General features: G+C 39.4%; 1 protein-coding gene across 3 annotated transcripts in view; it reads left to right on the top strand.

Annotated features, from left to right (window-relative positions):
• Positions 1-18,684, top strand: part of csmd3b (CUB and Sushi multiple domains 3b) — a 1,935,846-nt gene that overhangs the window by 184,270 nt on the left and 1,732,892 nt on the right. For all 3 annotated transcript variants that reach the window (XM_087986040.1, XM_087986041.1, XM_087986039.1), the window contains exon 2: positions 14,651-14,873. In XM_087986040.1, coding sequence (XP_087842166.1) covers positions 14,651-14,873 — 223 coding nt within the window. The remainder of the gene's footprint in view (positions 1-14,650; positions 14,874-18,684) is intronic.

Raw genomic sequence — 18,684 nt, 5'->3', positions numbered from 1 at the left:
GCAGCTGTAGCTCATTTCCAGCTCCGATTAGGCATTATTCCATCCCTGATTTCTAACATTAAATTCATTAATATCTAATCAAATTAAGGAATACACATTTTCATATTTAAATAGGCCAAATTTATGAAGTGCAGTGAAACATGCTCAAGGGGATATATGACTCACAACCAGAAGAAATGTCTTCATAAATATTGAGAGATGATTTTTATTTTTCATTCCATATCTTTCCATTCTTAAGGTGATTGTACACTGAGCTTTAGTTTTGGATTCTGACTTAGACATCACTCTACGTTATAAATGAAAATAAATCACGAGTGTAAAATTGTTTCTGCCCTCACACAGCATCCATACAAACTTGCATTCCATAAAGCTCCATTTCACACAGAGTCAGTAGCAAAAGCTTTTAAGATACCCTTGGCTTTCACGGGATTAGGCACAATGAGATGAATGGAATAATCCAACCCCAGCCCTTTCTGGGATAATGTAATTTACACAGTTTAGGAGTCAAATCCAAGACTTTAAGGTGTCTGCATTGTTTGGGTGAATCTTCTGCACCTGAAGATAGCATAATAAAGACAGAAAGAGCAGCTAATTCAGTGAAATGGTTACACAACCTAATCCTACCATCCACCTACATCTGCTTGAATTAAGTTTCATGAAGGCCTTTTTTTTTCCATTTTCCCACCCGGCTGCCAATTGAGAGTCTCCACTGGCCAATTAATAATCATAGCTAATCTGATTGAAAAACTGGACACAAGGCAAGGAGAGTAGTTGCTAAGAGTCACCTCACCCCACCCATTAGTGTCAAACTCCCATGGGCCCTCTCTACCTGCAACCCCCACCCTATATGAACCAACCCACCAAACAGCACAAAGCTTTTGCATGGTCACTCATCCATCTTGGGAGGTTGGAACTACTGGAGGTTGGCTGTACTGGCAGTAACCTCTGTGGGACTGGTGTATTTCTTTAATTCATTTGTGGGATAAGCATCACTGACTAGCTAGCATTTATTACCCATTACTGGTTGGCCTTGAGAAGGTGGTAAGTGAGGACTGCAGATGCTGGAGACCAGAGTTGGTGGTGGTGATGAGCTGCCTTTTTGAACTACTGCAGTCCACCTGCTATGAGTTGACTCACGATGTCATTAAGAAGAAAATTCCAGAATTTTGGCCCTGTGCTGAAGTTGCTGGTGTATAATTGGCCAGCAGATTTTACCAATGAGGATTTCCTTGTTGTGGTTCCGAATTCTATTCAAAGGCTTTCAGGCACCAAGTTAATTGTCTGATTGCTGGAAGATCTGAAAGGTTTTCACATCTACACAGACTGCAAGTTTCTTTCCTGCAAGCTCTCCACTTTCAGATTTACTTCAAAATTGTGTAGATACTGGTCCACATTGTTCTTCAGTAACTAAAATTACAAAGTAAACATATTCCCAGTAGGCTGATTAAATTTACCCATTATGTTTTACTTGTTCACATGAATTATCATTGTCCTTTTTTTATCTACCAATGGAACCAGATGAGAAACCCATGTTTCTGGGAGTGAGAGCCCTCCTCCCCATGTCACAGAAAGTCCTTCTAAATTGGACATTCCAAAATTACAAAGTAAACATATTCACAGTAGGCTGATTAAATTTACCCATTATGTTTTACACAGAATGTCCTTCCAAAACAGGCAAATTGCACAAGCAATGACACTTAACTGAGTCCTGAAAAATGTTATCAGAGCTGGTATATGCTATGTAATGGACAGACATTACTTTTCCTCCCACCATATTGCTAACACACCAGAAAATTTGAACCTACAACTTCTATCAAAAGGTGGAGGCACATTTTTTATCCTCATCTGCATATTCTGAGCATTTGCAAAGGTTTTTCAGCTTTGCAATCTGTGCATCAGCAGCTGTTGTCAGGTGGAACTATCATGTTTTGAGGTGATGTGTAAGTTTCTTTACCATGTTCAAGTGAATTTCAAAGAAGTGGAAGGTTAAATTCTCAAATCTTCAGCCAGCTGATAATCCTTATTGACAAATGCAGTTGCAATGATGAACTATTCACACCAATGGCACCAGCAAGAAAAACTGAAGTTTTTAAAATTGAGAATGTATTACTTTTTGTCACGCATCTCTATTTATTTTGGCTGCCTCCACCTTTGAAAAATGGTTGTTCTTTGAATCAGTGATCATGTTGAAATTGGCACACATTTTAAACCTGCAAACTATATAAACCAGATGTTTTGCATATTATTTGAATTATTACTTGCTTTAATAATGTTCTGAAAATAATTTATCAGTTGAAAAACTCACCAATCATACACAAAATTGTAGATTTTCCACAGCTGCACTCTGATCGCAAGTCTGGAGCACATAATGTGAAATTGTGTCCCTGTGGCCTGTGCTTTTCCATCCATTAGTTTTATGAAGCAGAAATTTGACAATTAAATGCTTTAATAGACAGGAACAAACGGACAATATGGAAAGCAATAGTTTGAGCAGATTAGAACCTGAAGGCATAAAAGCAGCAGCAGATATGGATGAGAGGAGGTCACCAGACTGGAATAATAGTGGGTACTTGTAATTAGATGGCCCAAAAGTGATCAATCTATTTTAAGTCTAATTCTCCCAAGTCCATATTCCACAAGCCTGTAAAACCTTGACTGTCCATTAATGCTAAATCTCTGTCGCTCTTTATAGCCAAGATTGTACATCTCAGGACTTGTCTCAGCATTCCCTGAACTTCTCTTTTAAATATTCCTCAAAACTCAGAACTTTCCACCAGAGCTATCAGGCTTTGAGGCCAGAGCCTGAATCTAGTTGAGTTATTGGATATCTCATCAGCCTCTGGAGAGTCAGTGAAACCTCTTCCAGGGAAGACCTTGGAAGCTTATCAAGCATTGCCAAGGCTATCGGCGGTTCTTCACCTGGAATTGAGATTCCAGGGCCAGAGGTTCCCACTGGTGAGACCTTTGAGCAATCAGAAACTGACAGCGCCATGAAGGAGACTGTGGCTTTAGTTGGAAGAAGACCATATTTTATGGAGGACATGGGGCAAGTTACATGATTTGGGAATTGTGAGGAAGGTTCTAAAGTTGTGGCTGGACAGTGGGTGGTAACCACAAGTTTCTAATATGTTTGTGCTGCCAAGAGACCTTTCCAGGAGCAAACTGGGACATGGATCATCTGTGCACTCTATGGAGGCAGGCAACCAATTTACATTATTTGAAACAAACACAGTAAATGCTTGAGAAACTGAGCAGGTCTGGCAGCATTATGGAGCAAAAAACAGTTTATATTTTGAGTCCAGCATGACTCTTCTGCAGAAGACCATCCTTTCCATCGGGAGTAGTAAAGATTTTTCACTTGTAAGTTGTGGCAAAAATTCCTTCGGTGGAGTAATGTGATCTCTTCAGGGCTTTATTTAGATCCTTTGGGTCAAAGTATACTCGACTTTCTATTTATTTTCACTGTTATCTCGCTGCTATTGCATTCTGTGGGAGTTGCCACTCTCTTGATTACTCACTACGTAATTAACTCTTCTGTGTTCTCTCCAGGCTGGCTTTGAGGGTAGCTGGAACTTTCTTTGAGAGGTGCTGAACCTGTCTTGCACTTTTATCTGTTTGGAAGTTAGGGTGTCCTGGTTTTTGTAAGCATATCATTATATTTCTCAACAATCTGTTCCATGTTCAATGGTTTATTGTGTTTGTGATTTTGCAAACCTATCCCGGGATGCTGAGGGCTACCAGTCCAAGCTGAAGACTTAGGAGAAAGTGAGGACTGCAGATGCTGGAGATCAGAGCTGAAAATGTGTTGCTAGAAAAGCACAGCAGGTCAGGCAACATCCAAGGAGCAGGAGAATCGACGTTTTGGGCATGAGTCCTGAAGAAGGGCTCATGCCCGAAACGTCGATTCTCCTGCTCCTTGGATGCTGCCTGACCTGCTGCGCTTTTCCAGCAACACATTTTCAGCTCAAGCTTAAAACTTACTCTGGCTGAGAAGTGGTATGTGCTTGGCATTTATGATCTGGAACTGCAGATCCTCATTCATATTGTTGCAATGATCTCTTAAAGTAATCTGTCCTCTTGATGGTGGCATTATATAGCCTTGATATCACTCCTGAGGACTTCACTTTTGGACTACTGCATTGTGCTACTCTGAAAATCATGAATTTTGCAAGAAATACTAGTGTGTATCCAATACATTGTGTTGACCTGAAATTGTCCTTCTCATTCCATCAGCCATGTTTCGATTATTGCATTGACAAAACAAACTTGCTCTTTATCGAGTGATTTATCGAAACCTTAAGTTGCTATCTTTACTGAGGCCTTCTTTAACTGCTTGCTGTGAATCCTTTTGGAGAAATATTGTGTGCCAGATAATTTAGTGTCTTGCAGTCAGAGCTCATTTTCCCATGCTAAGCATGTCTTTTTTTGTCTTTGCATGATGTTACCTGAAGTATTTGCATCCTGTCCTTTGCCTATGACTCTTTGGCACTTTGTACCTGGAGTGTCTGTCCACAGAATACAAGGCTTGATCTATTTTGCCATGAATATGTTCCAGCTGCTAATTCTACACATGTTATTTGCTATCCAGAGTGCAAAATTTTCATCTCTTAGCAGACATGTTCTTGTTGCAGAATCCCTTATGACTAATACAGCCTTATCTTTAGTGATTCATATTTTTGCATCATATCCCTTATTATTTGAACATAAGCTGGTATCGAAAACCATTGTTTAAAAGTGTGGCCTGTTTATTGGTTACACGCTTAAAATTTATTTTGGTAGCAGTTTCACAGCTCTGAATATAAACCTCAGCTTCATTTCTGCCATCATGTTTTTGTGTACATGTTGTAGCAGTGTGTTTAACACTTCTTATAGAAGTTGGTCTAAAATGCCTGTCTGAAGTATGTGCGCATCACCATAGAGATTGTACGACAATGGCAGACTAGTAAAGACATTTGTACATTCAAGAGGACAGATTACTTTAAGAGATCATTGCAACAATATGAGTGAGGATCTGCAGTTCCAGAGCATAGATGGCAGGCACATGCCACTTCTCAGCCAGAATAAGTCTAAAGCTTGGACTGGTAGCCCTCAGCATCCTGAGATGTGTTTGCAAACACACACACAGTAGGGCCTGATGATGTCAGGACATTAATATCCTTATCACATTCATCTTTGAAACTACAGAATGTGAGAGGAGTCAAATGCTGCAGGCCGCCTGCCTAATAAGCAAGCTATTGAGCTTTCAAATGGACCACAATTTTTCATTGCCTGTTGCACTTTTTGGGAGTCAGATGTGAGGCAATTTGGGATTTGTCAATGCCAACTAAGATAAGGTGGCACAAGGGCAGAAGAAAAGACCATGACTGAATGTAGCAGCGGATTCTGCTGGTGAAGGTATTGCCCCTGTGTGACATCATATATCGCTGACCGTCCTGATTATGCACATAGTCTTCCTTTACACCTCTAATCGGCCTCCCTCTTGCTGGACAGTCACTGATTAGCCATCCAGTACTTGATTGGATGAATGAGAAAGTGGGATTGGAGAGAGCAGACAACTCGGTCTATCTTTCGCCTTCCGTATCTCCCATCAAAAACAATAAAATACAAGCCCTCTGCTCCTCTTTGAACCAGTAACATGGGTCTTTTATAATGACACAAACAAGCAGATACAGCCTTATTTTAAAATCTGATGTGAGAGATAGCATCTCCAGTAGAGTAGTACCAACTATGGCTTTTGTGCACAAGCTCTACAGTGAGGCTTGGACCTGTAACTTTGTAATTTAAAGACAAGAGCATTACCAACAGCTGACATCTGATGATACATGATGAACCAGAGTGTTGATGAGTATCATTCCTGACTTGCGTATTCCAGGAAGCGGGATCATCAGTCAAACACTGTGCTGAAGATCATGTTGGAACTTTCAAAGTGATAAGTAATTTGACAATTAGCAGCAGCTTGCAGACAGTTAAACTATTGATATAAAGACAAAAAGATCTGAGTTATGAGGCTAAGAAGGATGAGTATTTCTAAGGTTTGTGTGAACACAATTATTTTTGAAAGGTAAATTGAAGAGATTGTACCTGCCAGCCATAAATTCTGAGTTACCTATTTTGTGAATGATAAGCGAGTTCCATTAATTCAAAATGTCCAGTGAGTGAATCAAAATGATGTTGGTCAAACGTTTGAATTGATCAAGGTGCCAGGAGCAATAGACAGATTTCTCTTAAACTCACAAGAATAACAGGCTTGACTGGACCAAGATATAATGCTAGTTCTGACAGAAGGATAAGTGTGATTTATCATGCTATCCTGTGCGGTTATTATCCCATAATTTATTTCACTGGCACAGCAAAAACGTTAACAGAATAAAAGCAGGAGTTGAGGCAGAGAAAGGAGGGAAAAAATGTCTAAAGTTATTAACTTATAAGGATACATTTTGCAATGTTTCAGTTGAGGTGCTGCATTTAACAATTTGGCACTACAAGCGATAGACGAGGCCACATGTCACTTCTTTTTGATTAGATTAGATTCCATATAGTGTGGAAACAGCCCCTTCGGCCCAACAAGTCCACACCGACCCGCCGAAGCGCAACCCACCCAGACCCACTTCCCTCTCACTAAAGCACCTAACACTACAGGCAATTTAGCATGGCCAATTCACCTGACCTGCACATCACCTGCACACTGTTGCTGGTGCCTATAGTCTTGGCAGAATCTAATGATAGTTTTTGCTGTAGTTGCATTTCACTTACAGAAAATGAAGTGATCAGTGAAGGAAGTCTTTTTGAGTGTTTTAAGAAACTTCATAATGTATCAAAGGAAATTCAAGTCATAAAGGATCAAGAAAAGAAGCTTCATGAAGCTTGTTCTGAATCAAGGTGCTGAGTTTAACTGCTCTTTGGTACATATAAGAAGGAATCTCATTGATACATACTTGACAAGGGGAAATATCATATTGTCATGCCATCTCCTTCAACCAACCCATAGACAACATCCACCCCAGTAATGACTGTTCATCTTAGAGTGGAGGTCACTTAATAATATATGTCACTTCTTCTGTGACATATGCCAAACCAGTCACTCAACTGTTTACATCAGTGGGTTGGTCAGCAACTATATTTCTCAAATCCTCAGTTATAATCATTTTCTGATGATCTTCATGAGCAATTACAACTGCTGTATTGTGTCAAATAATACAGGACTGGACCTTCCTGACAGGAAGGGATTAGAGACACATTTGAATCTGAAGTCATAACAGTGCAGGATGTCACGATGAATAGTGTAGAGTTTGTTTCAGAGGTCATGATAAATTGTGAGTAGATAGATTGAAAGTGCAGACAGATCTGACACATTCAACCTCCACTGACTTCTTGATCATCTTGCATTATACCCTTTAAACATAGACATTTTGCGATTAAAATCTAGTTCTTATAACTGCCAATCTTGCCAACTATCCTGTTGACTGAGCAATTTTCAAAAGCATTATCAATGAGTTCAGGTCTCCAATCACAAATCAGCTGATTCCCTGGAACTATACTTTACCACAGTATCTTTCAGTAGAAACAGCCCTCTGAATACCATGAGGACTATTTCAGGGAGAGAAAACTTGAATTGGTGCTGAGGAACAAACATAGATTTTGGATTTTCAACAAATACTAAGTTTAAATGTGGTTATAAAAAGGATGTGACAGAAGGAAAAGGGAGATAATAAAGGAGGTTATAATCATTTTCTGATGATCTTCATGAGCAATTACGACTGGGAGATAATAAAGTTTATAGGAGGTATCTTCTACAGAAGATGGAGTTGGTAGTGTCTCACACAGATCCTAGGAGCAATTTCAGAGGTCAATCAAGGAATGGGGCCCTGCATTTATAGAACATAGAACACAGAACAATACAGTGCAGAACAGGCCCTTCGGCCCTCGATGTTGCGCTGAACTAATCTAAGCCCATCACCTACACTATCTCATCATCATCCATATGCTTATCCAAGGACCGTTTAAATGTCCCTACTGTCGCTGAATTAACTACATTGGCAGGCAAGGCATTCCACACCCATACCACTCTCTGAGTGAAGAACCTGCCTCTGACATCTGTCTTAAATCCATCATTCCTCAATTTGCAGATCTGCTCTCTCGTACAAGCAGATGCCATCATCTTCAGAAAAAGAGTCTCACTGTCCACCCTATCTAATCCTTTGATCATCTTGTATGTCTCCATTAAATTGCCTCTTAGCTTCTTCTTTCCAATGAGAACAGACCCTAGTCCTTCAGCCTTTCCTCGTAAGACCTTCGTTCTGGACCAGCCAACATCCTGCTAAATCTCCTTTACTCCTTTTCCAATCCTTCCTAAAATGGGGTGACCAGAACTGCACACAATACCCCAAGTAAGGCCACACTAGCATTTTGTACAGTTGCAGCATGACATCACGGCTCCGGAACCCAATCCCGGTACCAGTAAAATCTAACACACCGTATGCTGTCTTAGCAGCACTATCAACCTGGGTGGCAACTTTCAGGGATCTATATATATGGACACCAAGATCCCTTTGCATATCCAAGCTACCAAGAATCTTTCCATTGACCCAATATTCTGTCTTCCTGTTATTCTTCCCAAAGTGAATCACCTCACATTTATCTGCATTGAACTCCATTTGCCACCTTCAGCTCAATTCTGCCATTTATGCTAGTCTCCCTGCAGCCTACAACATTTTTCCACACTTTCCACCACCCCACCGACTTTAGTATCATCTGCAAACTTATTAACCCATCCACCTATGCCTGCGTCCAAGTCGTTTATAAAATTGACAAACTGCAGTGGTCCCAAAACAGATCTTTGTGGCATAACGCTAGTAAACGGACTCCAGGCTGAATATTTTCCATCAACCACCACTCGTTGCCTTCTTACAGAAAGCCAGTTTCTAATCCAAACTGCTAAATCACCTTCAATCCCAAGCCTCTGCGTTTTCTCCAATAGCCTACCATGTGGAACCTTATCAAAGGGTTTACTAAGTCCATGTACACCACATCAACTGCCCTACCCTCGTCTACAGGCTTGGTCACCTTCTCAAAAACTCAGAGGTTTGTGAGACACGATCTGCCCTCGATGAATCCATGTTGACTATTTCCAATCAAATTGTTGCTTGCTGGATGATTTCTATTTCTTATAATCCTTTCCAAAACTTTTCCTACAACAGAAGTAAGGCTCACTGGTCTATAATTATCTAAGTAATCTCTACTGCCCTTCTTGAACAAGGGCACAACATTTGCAATCTTCCAGTCCTCTGGTACTAAACCTGTAGACAATGCCAACTCAAAGATCAAGGCCAAAGGTTCAGCCATCTCCTCCCTATATTCATTTAGCACCTCTTTGGTCTCTCCACAGGGTCCACATACAACAAATTTTCAGCTTTTGACATACTGTGTCAAGAAACCCTCCTGCACACATTGGACAAAAACTGATCCATCTGATGTCACAGAGTTATAGCGTTTCCAGTCAGGAAGTTAAGGTCCCTCATAATGATCACTCTGTTCCTTTCATTCCTGCCCAAAAGCGATTTGCCAATCCTCTCTGAAATATCCCTGGAAATTTGCAGATGCCTATAAAAAATTCCCAGCAGTGTGACCTCTCCTTTCCTGTTTCTGACCACAGCCCATACCACCTCAGTAGACGAGTCCCCATCAAAAGTTCTTTCAGCACCGTTATACCGTCTTTGAAAAACAATGCTACACCTCCCCCTGAACCTTCAGTGAATTCTGTCGATGTCCTCCCTACTGTCATCCTTCTGTGTACTGGAATTACAACAGAGGTTTCCATCCCTCTGCTGAGCTAGCTTAAACCCACCAAAATAGCACCAGTAAATTTCCCACCCAGGATATTAGTACCCCTCTGGTTCAAGTGAAGACCATCCTGTTTGTATAGATCCCACCTTCCCCAGAATGAGCCCCAATTATCAATAAAGCTGAAAGCCTCCCTCCTGCACTATCCCTGCAGCCACATGTTCATCTGATATCTCTCCTTGTTCTTCACCTCGCTATCATGTGGTACGGGTAACAATCCTGAGATAACAACTGTGTTTGTTCTCGCTCTCAGCTTCCACCCTCGCTCCCTGAAATCCTGCCTTAAATCCCTATCCCACTTCCTACCTATGTTGTTGGTAACTACGTGGACCACGACTTGGGGCTGGTCACCCTCTCTCTTCAGGACCCCAAAGAAATGATCCGAGACATCATGCACCCTGGCACCTGTGAGGCAACACACCAACCATGAGTCTCTTTCATTTCCAACAAGCTTTCTGTCTGACCCTCTAACTACTAAGTCCCCAATGACTAACACTCTCCTCTTTTCCCTCCTTCCCCTCTGTGTAAGAGGGACAGACTCTGCCTGAGACCTGTATCCCACTGCATACCCTGGGATAACTGTTTTTCAGTGGAACAACCACAGGGGATCACTGCACCGACTGTTTTATCCCCCCTCTAACAGTTACCCAGCTTTCTTCATGCCTAAGAGTAACTACTTCCCTGTAACTCTTAACTCTCACAGACTCTGCCTTCCAAATGATCCGAAGTTCATTCAGCTCCTTCTCCAGTTCCCTATCGCAGCCTTGGAGGGACAAGAGTTGGGTGCACTTCCTGCAGATGTACTTAGATGGGACACTAATGGCATCCCTCACCTCAAACATCATGCAGGAGGAACATCCCACTCCCTGCACTGCCATCCCTGTTAGTCCCCTTGTCAGAAAGTTATAAAAAAGAAGAGAAGCTTATCTGATGTGTCCCTGGTGTATAAGGTTAGAGGAGATGATTGGGTGGGGGACCCTACAAGGATTGGGTTTAGAAAACACTCACTTATATAGCTGAGGGGAAAAAGCTGAGGGCCATTTGTTGGCAGAGCAATGTCATCACATAGTTTCTGAGTTTTACCACTAATGTTGACAGCACAGTGAGACATCAATTAACATATTTAATGGCTGTGGAATATCTCTCCACTTGCCTAATTAAGTGCAGCTGCAACAATACACGATGCTTGACATCATTCCGAACCACGTGTTAGGCATCCCAACCATGACCACCAACATTCAGTCACTATCACCTGATGAAGGAACGTCGCTCCAAAAGCTAGTGTGCTTCCAATTAAACCTGTTGGACTATAACCTGGTGTTGTGTGATTTTTAACTTTGTACACTCCAGTCCAACACCGGCATCTCCAAATCATAACATTCAGTCCCTTCACCACTAATGCACATTGGCAGTTGTGCAGATCTCCAAAATACACTGCAGCAAATCATCAAGACCTTTCCAAAGCTCTTCAAGGAACTTTCAAAATGCATTGTCCATCGGAAGAAGACCAAGGGCACAAAATGCACCACCAGCTGCAAGTGCAGGCAGCCTGATTTAAAACTGTATTGTTATTCTTTCACTATTGCTCAGTCAACACCCTCCCACTGCCTTCCAAGAGGCATTGTGGGGCCCTGTATCCCCCAAGTATTGTAGCAATTCAAAATAGCTGCTCACTATCATCTCTTCCATTCCAGGGCAATTCAATACAAGCCTTGGAAAATCCTGGAGCTCTGTCCCGAACCTTGTGGACCTGTTGACACAAAATGGACTGCAGCAATTTAAGAAGGCAGCTCACCATGGCATCCTTAGGGCAACGAGCGATGGGCAATAAATGCTGTCCAACCAGTGACAGTTATATCCCAAAACTGAACTTTTTCAAGAGTTCTCTTCAGTAGATGAGGATTGGCAATGGATGAAATCTGTATTACTCAGGAACTCTTTTCTCTGGTAGATTACGCGAACAAATTAGACCAGAATCACCTGAGAGACCTTTGCTGGGGTATAATGGAGGGCTCAACTGGAGTGGTCAAGACATCTGATTATATCTTTAGCAAGCCAGTAGCCTATTGAATTCTTGTTTGAATGGTCCAGATCAGGCTTTATGCATCTAATGTCCTTTAGGGATGGAAATCTGTTGTGCTTATCCAGTCTGACCTGCAGATGACTCCAGATGAATGGCATAGTAGTTGACTCTTAACTGACCTCCGAATGAGCCAAGTAAGACACTCAGTTCCAGTGCAATTAGGGATCAAGAACAAATTGGCTTTGACAGTAACGCCCATATCCCATGAAAGGATAATAATTAAAATAAAACACTTGTCTTCTGCAGTACATGTGTTCCTCATAGAGAGTCATACCTTTGTCCCCAAGAATCCATCTCTGACCTTGTCAACTGCACCAACACAACTGTGGCACATAGCTAGGATTACCAATATTCATATTTGCTGTGGCTGTTTCCAGTGAACCATTTTTTTGTCTTGAAGACCCAATCACATTAAACACATAAACACAGAAATAAAATAAATTCAAATTGTTGTTGCTGAATTCATAAGATGCACAGATAGACTTTGATAGATTTCAGGAAACAATTGCCATTTCAGGAAAGAATACAACATAAACCTAAGCTGATGAAATTCAATTTTTGGATTGCTTGGTTAGTACAAACATTTGAATTGCTGATAAGAGCTAAGATTTCTCACAGATCCCATTCTGATTCAAATTGGATTTCTGGTTTGGGAGAGTGAGACTCTATTGCATTAGTTTTGCTGCCTTGAAAAGATATCTGGAAAATCAGTCATTGCCATCAGTCTTTGTGGGACATTACCAAGTGAGACAAATAATAGAGGAATCAATGACTTCAATCAAGTTTCAAAATTGTCCAGATACTAAATGAAGTTGTTGTTTAATAGAATGATGCAAGGTAGGCAGAACGTAGATGAAAGCACCTTTAGTGGATTGGCTATTACAGCAGAAGGCAAATTTGACCATCAATCATCGGTGATCAGCTAATTAGAAAAACAAGTTCCTGACCTGCAAATGACACTGCCATTTCAGTCGGGACTGATTCTGAAAAATACCACTTATTGTTCAGTTACCACCTGAATTTAAGAACATTCACATGTCTGCACCTTTTGCAGATGATGAGACTAAATGAGGCAAGATGATTATTAGTTTGACCCAGTCTACTGTGTTATTACTTGTCAAGTTCCTTCAGAGAGGGAAGATTATATTTCAAATCCGAACAGTCATGATTTCAGAATTAATAGAATTGAACTTTAAGGCCATGTTCCTTAGACATTTATTTAACTTTTTCCAAACCATTGCATTCTTTATCTGAATATTCATTACAAAAGGATTGTCTCTTTCCTTTTCAGCTTGGCAGAATTGCCAGGACTTGAAACATTTTATCTTCAGTTGCATTTGTGATGAAATTGGAGGAATGAAGTCTAGCTTCTATTAACATTAATGCATGTAGGAGTTTTTGGACTAGGAACAAAAACAAACTGGTTCTTCAAAGTCTTCAGCGTTTCAAAAATTATGTTATCTCAGTTCATACTGCGAAGGTATATTTTGAGAGGATGTGCTAATGGTAGGAGTCTGCAGATCAAATTGCTTGTTTTGTGAAGTTCCAAATTATGAGTTATTAATTTTAATGACTGAGAAACCTGGTGTGTTAATCTCTGGTCCGTATACAACCATCCTTTTTTTCTGGGAAAAAAAATAGAAGTTGCTGGAGAAACTCAGCAGGTCTGGCATCATCTATGGAGAGAAAGCAAAATTAATGTTTTGGGTGCAGTGACCCTTCTCAGAATACTTTTTTTTCTGTCAAGTGAGAATCGTATTACACAAAATTTCTCCCTCATTAAGCCTCTTATTTAATCTGCATTAGCCAGAAATATAGAAATTAGTGGAGAAAGCATAATGAACACTGGTGCAGCACAACAGAGCACACTTTGCAAGACATAATTGGTATAGAGGTGATTCATGTACAGCTGTGTTTATATTCTACCTGTGCTGTGAGAGGGTGATGAGTTGTGGACAATTACATTCCCATTGAGAGAAAAGCATCAAGTATCAAGTTGACAGGTTGTTATTATGGTAGCTAATAGTAGCATTGCAACATAAGTGGTCTCGCAGGAGAAACTCAAGCTAAAGGCGATCTCATAAGGCTTTTTAAAATTTTGGAATGAGAAAAAAACAATAGGATAAATCACAACAGAAGCAACTGCAGTTTATTGATCTCAACTAAGGTGAAATTTCTAGGTTTATTTTCTCTATTATGCCATGTTAAAACTTTAATTTTTCAGAGCATGGATGACACAGCCAAAACATTCCATGTGGAAATAATCCTGAAGTAAAACCAGAAAATGCTAGAAATGCATAAAATTTCCATTACCCTTTGACACAAATAATAGGCTGTGAATAAATGGATAGAAAAATATATATACAGGTTAAACTAGCCACCATGTTGAGATTCATATGAATTCCTGTCATCCAAAGCTCTAAACTGAGAGTTCTAATTTTCAAAATATCCTGTTTCTTTTAACCACAGTACGACAGTCACATATTGGTTCTTTATCAGGGTTATTTTTAATGAAAAATGATTCATTATTTGATGTTAAGATGACAATCTGAAGGATATCTTATTTATAGTCATGACACGATTTTGAATAATTTATGTTTCAGCTGTCTAGACAATAAACTACCACAGGTTGTTGCAAGCCAAGGTGAACTAATTTATGTCTTGAATTTTTTTTTAGTCTGTAATATTATTTATCTAAATCCTCTTTTCCACACCTTTTCATTACAGGATTTATTTATACATGTGGAGGGACATTACAAGGATTAAATGGCACGATAGAAAGTCCTGGCTTCCCATATGGGTATCCAAATGGTGCAAACTGTACATGGATCATTGTAGCGGAAGAACGCAACAGAATACAGATTGTGTTCCAATCCTTTGCTTTGGAGGAAGAGTATGATTATCTTGCATTGTATGATGGGCAGCCTCATCCTGTAAACTTTAGGGCGAGGTAAGCATTATTTTGCATGAACTGTAACGTGACCATTGAACTTCATGTTTAAGAATTTGATTTCTTTTGGTGACACTATGTTGACAGTTTCGGAACACTTTCATTAGATTTTTTGTTGAGTATATTTCGCAAACTTCAATACAATACAATTTTCTCCTATGTCTGGAGTTACACTCACATTAAATCTATTTGGCTATAACCGATAATATTTTTCAAAGTGCTGAGTTTCATTTAATTCCATTTTAGACATTCATTTATAAATCATCACAGAAAAGAGAGTGATTCATTTGTATTGTAAATTATTTATTATACATTACTATCATGTAGCAGTTTAAAATTGCTTGCTTTTTACTTTCGTTATATAAGATGCTGCAGGACATCAGGTTTATATTTTTTACCCCGTTCCATATAATTTTCCTAACAGTTGATTTGTTTTGTGCGCCAGATTAAATCCAGGCAACTGTTGTAAAATGTTTTGCTGTACTTTACCCGTCATCAATCATGAAATTTCTATTTCATTAAAATGAATTTGAATCTCACATGATACTGCAATTTTATGGTGAGGCTTTGGAACATTGGATAGAAACAGAACTTTATAAAGTATTTAAAAATTAACTTCATACAGTGTGATAATTTCTCAGTCAAAATGCAGATTTCTCATAATTTGCTCATGGACAAGTCACACCCATTTGTTGATGTTGGTAAATTTAGATAAAAATGGAAATTTATCATTGGAACGTAGGTGACCATTGTATTCGACATGGGATTTTAAACTCTCAGACCTGGGTTTAAGTATAAGTTGATGGAGTGTATATGACTTCAGTATCAGTAAGGGCCCTCTGTAAATTGTTTGTGGGCTGTATCAAAGCAATTTCCTAGCGTCTATGGTGGCTCAGAATATGTCTCTGTTTTGACACAGGTTGGTAATCGCATTCCAGGAGATTACGGATTGACTGGTGTGATAAATTGTGGAAAAAATATATTAACCTAATAGTTAATAGTGCTTTCTCTTCTGAGGTAGAGAGTAAAACACCTGACTGTTGCAAAGCAGAAACAGCTTTTCTTGGTATCTGGGATGGAATGAAGAGAAATCCATTTTGAAAGCAAGCATCCATGTACCATGAGCTCTATGTTTAAAAAAAAATTGGCAGCAGTGAAGAAACTGTTGATCATAAATGATTGTTTTGAAAATTAGTGAATAATTGAGTGAGCACAGTAAGTTAAATCCTAAATGCAATATAAAATCTTCACACAAGTATTGATTATGTTACAATCTGTTAAATTGAAAATGACTTCAAATTTTTAATGGTTAGGTGCTGGTAAACCTTAATTTATAATCCCTTTCGATAAGTATTTTTATGCATTTGATTTTATTAATTGATGCAAGCATGGCAATTACATTTTGCAATAACAACTAGTGGATGTAAGGTTATAAGGAATCATTTTGCTTTTTTAAAAGAGCTATTAAAACATTAATATTAGAAAGCTTGTGTCTGTTGAAGTAGTGCAATAAATTTATATGAGTATGATTGCCATTCATTTTTCATTACTTATTTTCCATTGTATTCTTTAGTTTTGCATTTGGCAAGCATTAAGCTTTGTGCTGTGTGATGTAAGGCTGAGTGAGGTGTGAGAAAGGAGAAATATGATGAAATGTTAAATGAACAAGTTAACATGTTAATGAATAGATTGTCCCAATATTACTGAACTTCAGTCACTCTTCATGGAAAAGCATTTAAATTAATTTAATGTAACATGGATGAAGTTCATTAAATTATTGAAATCAAAGGTTTAGCACAATGTTCTATTTGGAATCATTTAAATTCAAATGGAAACATAAGCAGTTCTCCCTTTATTTACTTGATAAACCAAGATCAAAAGCAGTGATGTGGCTCAAGTGATTCAGTAAACTCATGAATGGAAACAATCTTCCAAAGTATTGAAGCGTTTATGTCGTTGGCTGACATGCAAGAGATAGACATTGAAAGAAACCTCCGGCTAAAATCTTCTGCTCTGAAATACTTTCTGTCTATGCAAGTTTGTGAGAGGAGGCCATTAAAACCCCAGCATCTGTTTTGCAACTGGAGAAAAGAAACGGCATGATGATGTCAGAAGGCCAATCAGAGTTACCGAAAGGAAGTGCCACTGTGAAAGATTTAGTCCAAATTATTTTCACTGATTCTACTGATCTAGTTACTTTTATTCAAACTGTTTGGACTTATTATGACACATCTTTGGAGCAGGTAGGTCTTTGCCTAGACCTCGCGGTCAAGAGGTAGGCAATGTCACTGCTGCATTACATAGCCGTGAATTAATTTCTTTACATTGTAGCCACAGGTGAGATGAACGCATGGAGACATCATTAAAGCTTTTTAGTGATGTCGCTGTTTGGATATGAATTGGGACTACATGTATTTGTGAATTATCGACTGTAGGTACAACCTTAAGGTCGCCGGTGATTACTTATTCTGCACTGAAAGGATTATGGTCAATCTGTGATGACCAATGGCATCTTCAATATTGGCATGGTCAATATTATTTGTGTGCAAGATTTGTAATTGACATAGTTGGCCACTGTGTGAGGTGCACAAGCAGAATTTTGTGATTACAGATATCTGTAAATGTAAGTGCCTGATTCATACAATTGCCCTTTAAATGGCCTCACATTACTCACAAGTGAAATCTGTACCTTGGACAAACACAAAACAACATTCCTTGCCTTATTTTACATATTGGCCAGTCTTCTGATCTGCTATATATCTTAATGCAATTATATATTTTTCTTTAAATTTGACACAATCCTTAGTTTTTTATTTCATTTTTATTTTTAGTTAGGCAAAGATGATTAGTCATACCCTATCTATTCCATATATTTTCAATTATTCTTCTCCATGTCTTCAAATACGTTTTGATTGACCTCTCCTTTAACCTGATGCCAGTTCATTTGAGCTCATTTTTCTCTCATGTCAGACTGATGGTGGTGGTGGAGGGTTGCTTTTCAGACTGGAGGCCTGTGACCAGTGGTGTGCTACAAGGATCGGTGCTTGGTCCACTGTTTTTTGTCATTTTTATTAATGATTTGGATGTGAACGTAGGAGGTATAGTTAATAAGCTTGCAGATGACACCAAAATTGGAGGTGTAGTGGATAAAGAAGAAGGTTACCCCAGAGTACAATAGGATCTTGATCAGATGGGTCAATGGGTTGAGGAATGGCAGATGGAATATAATTTAGATAAATGAGATGCTGCATTTTGGCAAAGCAAACCAGAGCAGGGCTTATACACTTAATGGTAAGGTCCTAGGGAGTGTTGCTGAACAAAGAGATTTTGGAATGCAGGTTCATAGCTCCTTGAAAGTGGAGGCGCAGGTAGATAGGATAGTGAAGAAGGCGTTTGGTATGTTTTCCTTTATTGGTCAGAGTATTGAGTACAGGAGTTGGGAGATTATTTTGCGGCTGTACAGGACATTAGTTGGGCCACTTTTGGAATATTGCGTGCAATTCTGGTCTCCTCCTTATCAAAAGGATGGTGTAAAACTTGAAAAGGTTTGGAAAAGATTTACACGATGCTCCCAGGTTTGGAGGATTTGAGCATTAGGGAGAAGCTGAATAGGGTGCGGCTATTTTATCTGTTGCAACGGAGGCTGAGGGGTGAACTTCTAGAGATTTATAAAATCATGAGGAGCATGGATAGGATAAATAGACAAAGTCTTTTCCCTGGAGTGGGGGAGTCCAGAACTTGAAGGCATAGGTTCAGGGTGAGAGGGAAAGATATAAAAGGGACCAAAGGGGCAAACTTTTCATGCAGAAGG

The sequence above is a fragment of the Chiloscyllium plagiosum genome, unplaced genomic scaffold, assembly GCF_037043375.1.
Source record: "Chiloscyllium plagiosum isolate Xiang-an unplaced genomic scaffold, Cpla_swu_hap1 HiC_scaffold_4, whole genome shotgun sequence".
NCBI lineage: Eukaryota > Metazoa > Chordata > Chondrichthyes > Orectolobiformes > Hemiscylliidae > Chiloscyllium > Chiloscyllium plagiosum.
The sequence above is the reverse complement of the archived record's forward strand: the minus strand, read 5'-3'. Positions and strand labels throughout refer to the sequence as shown.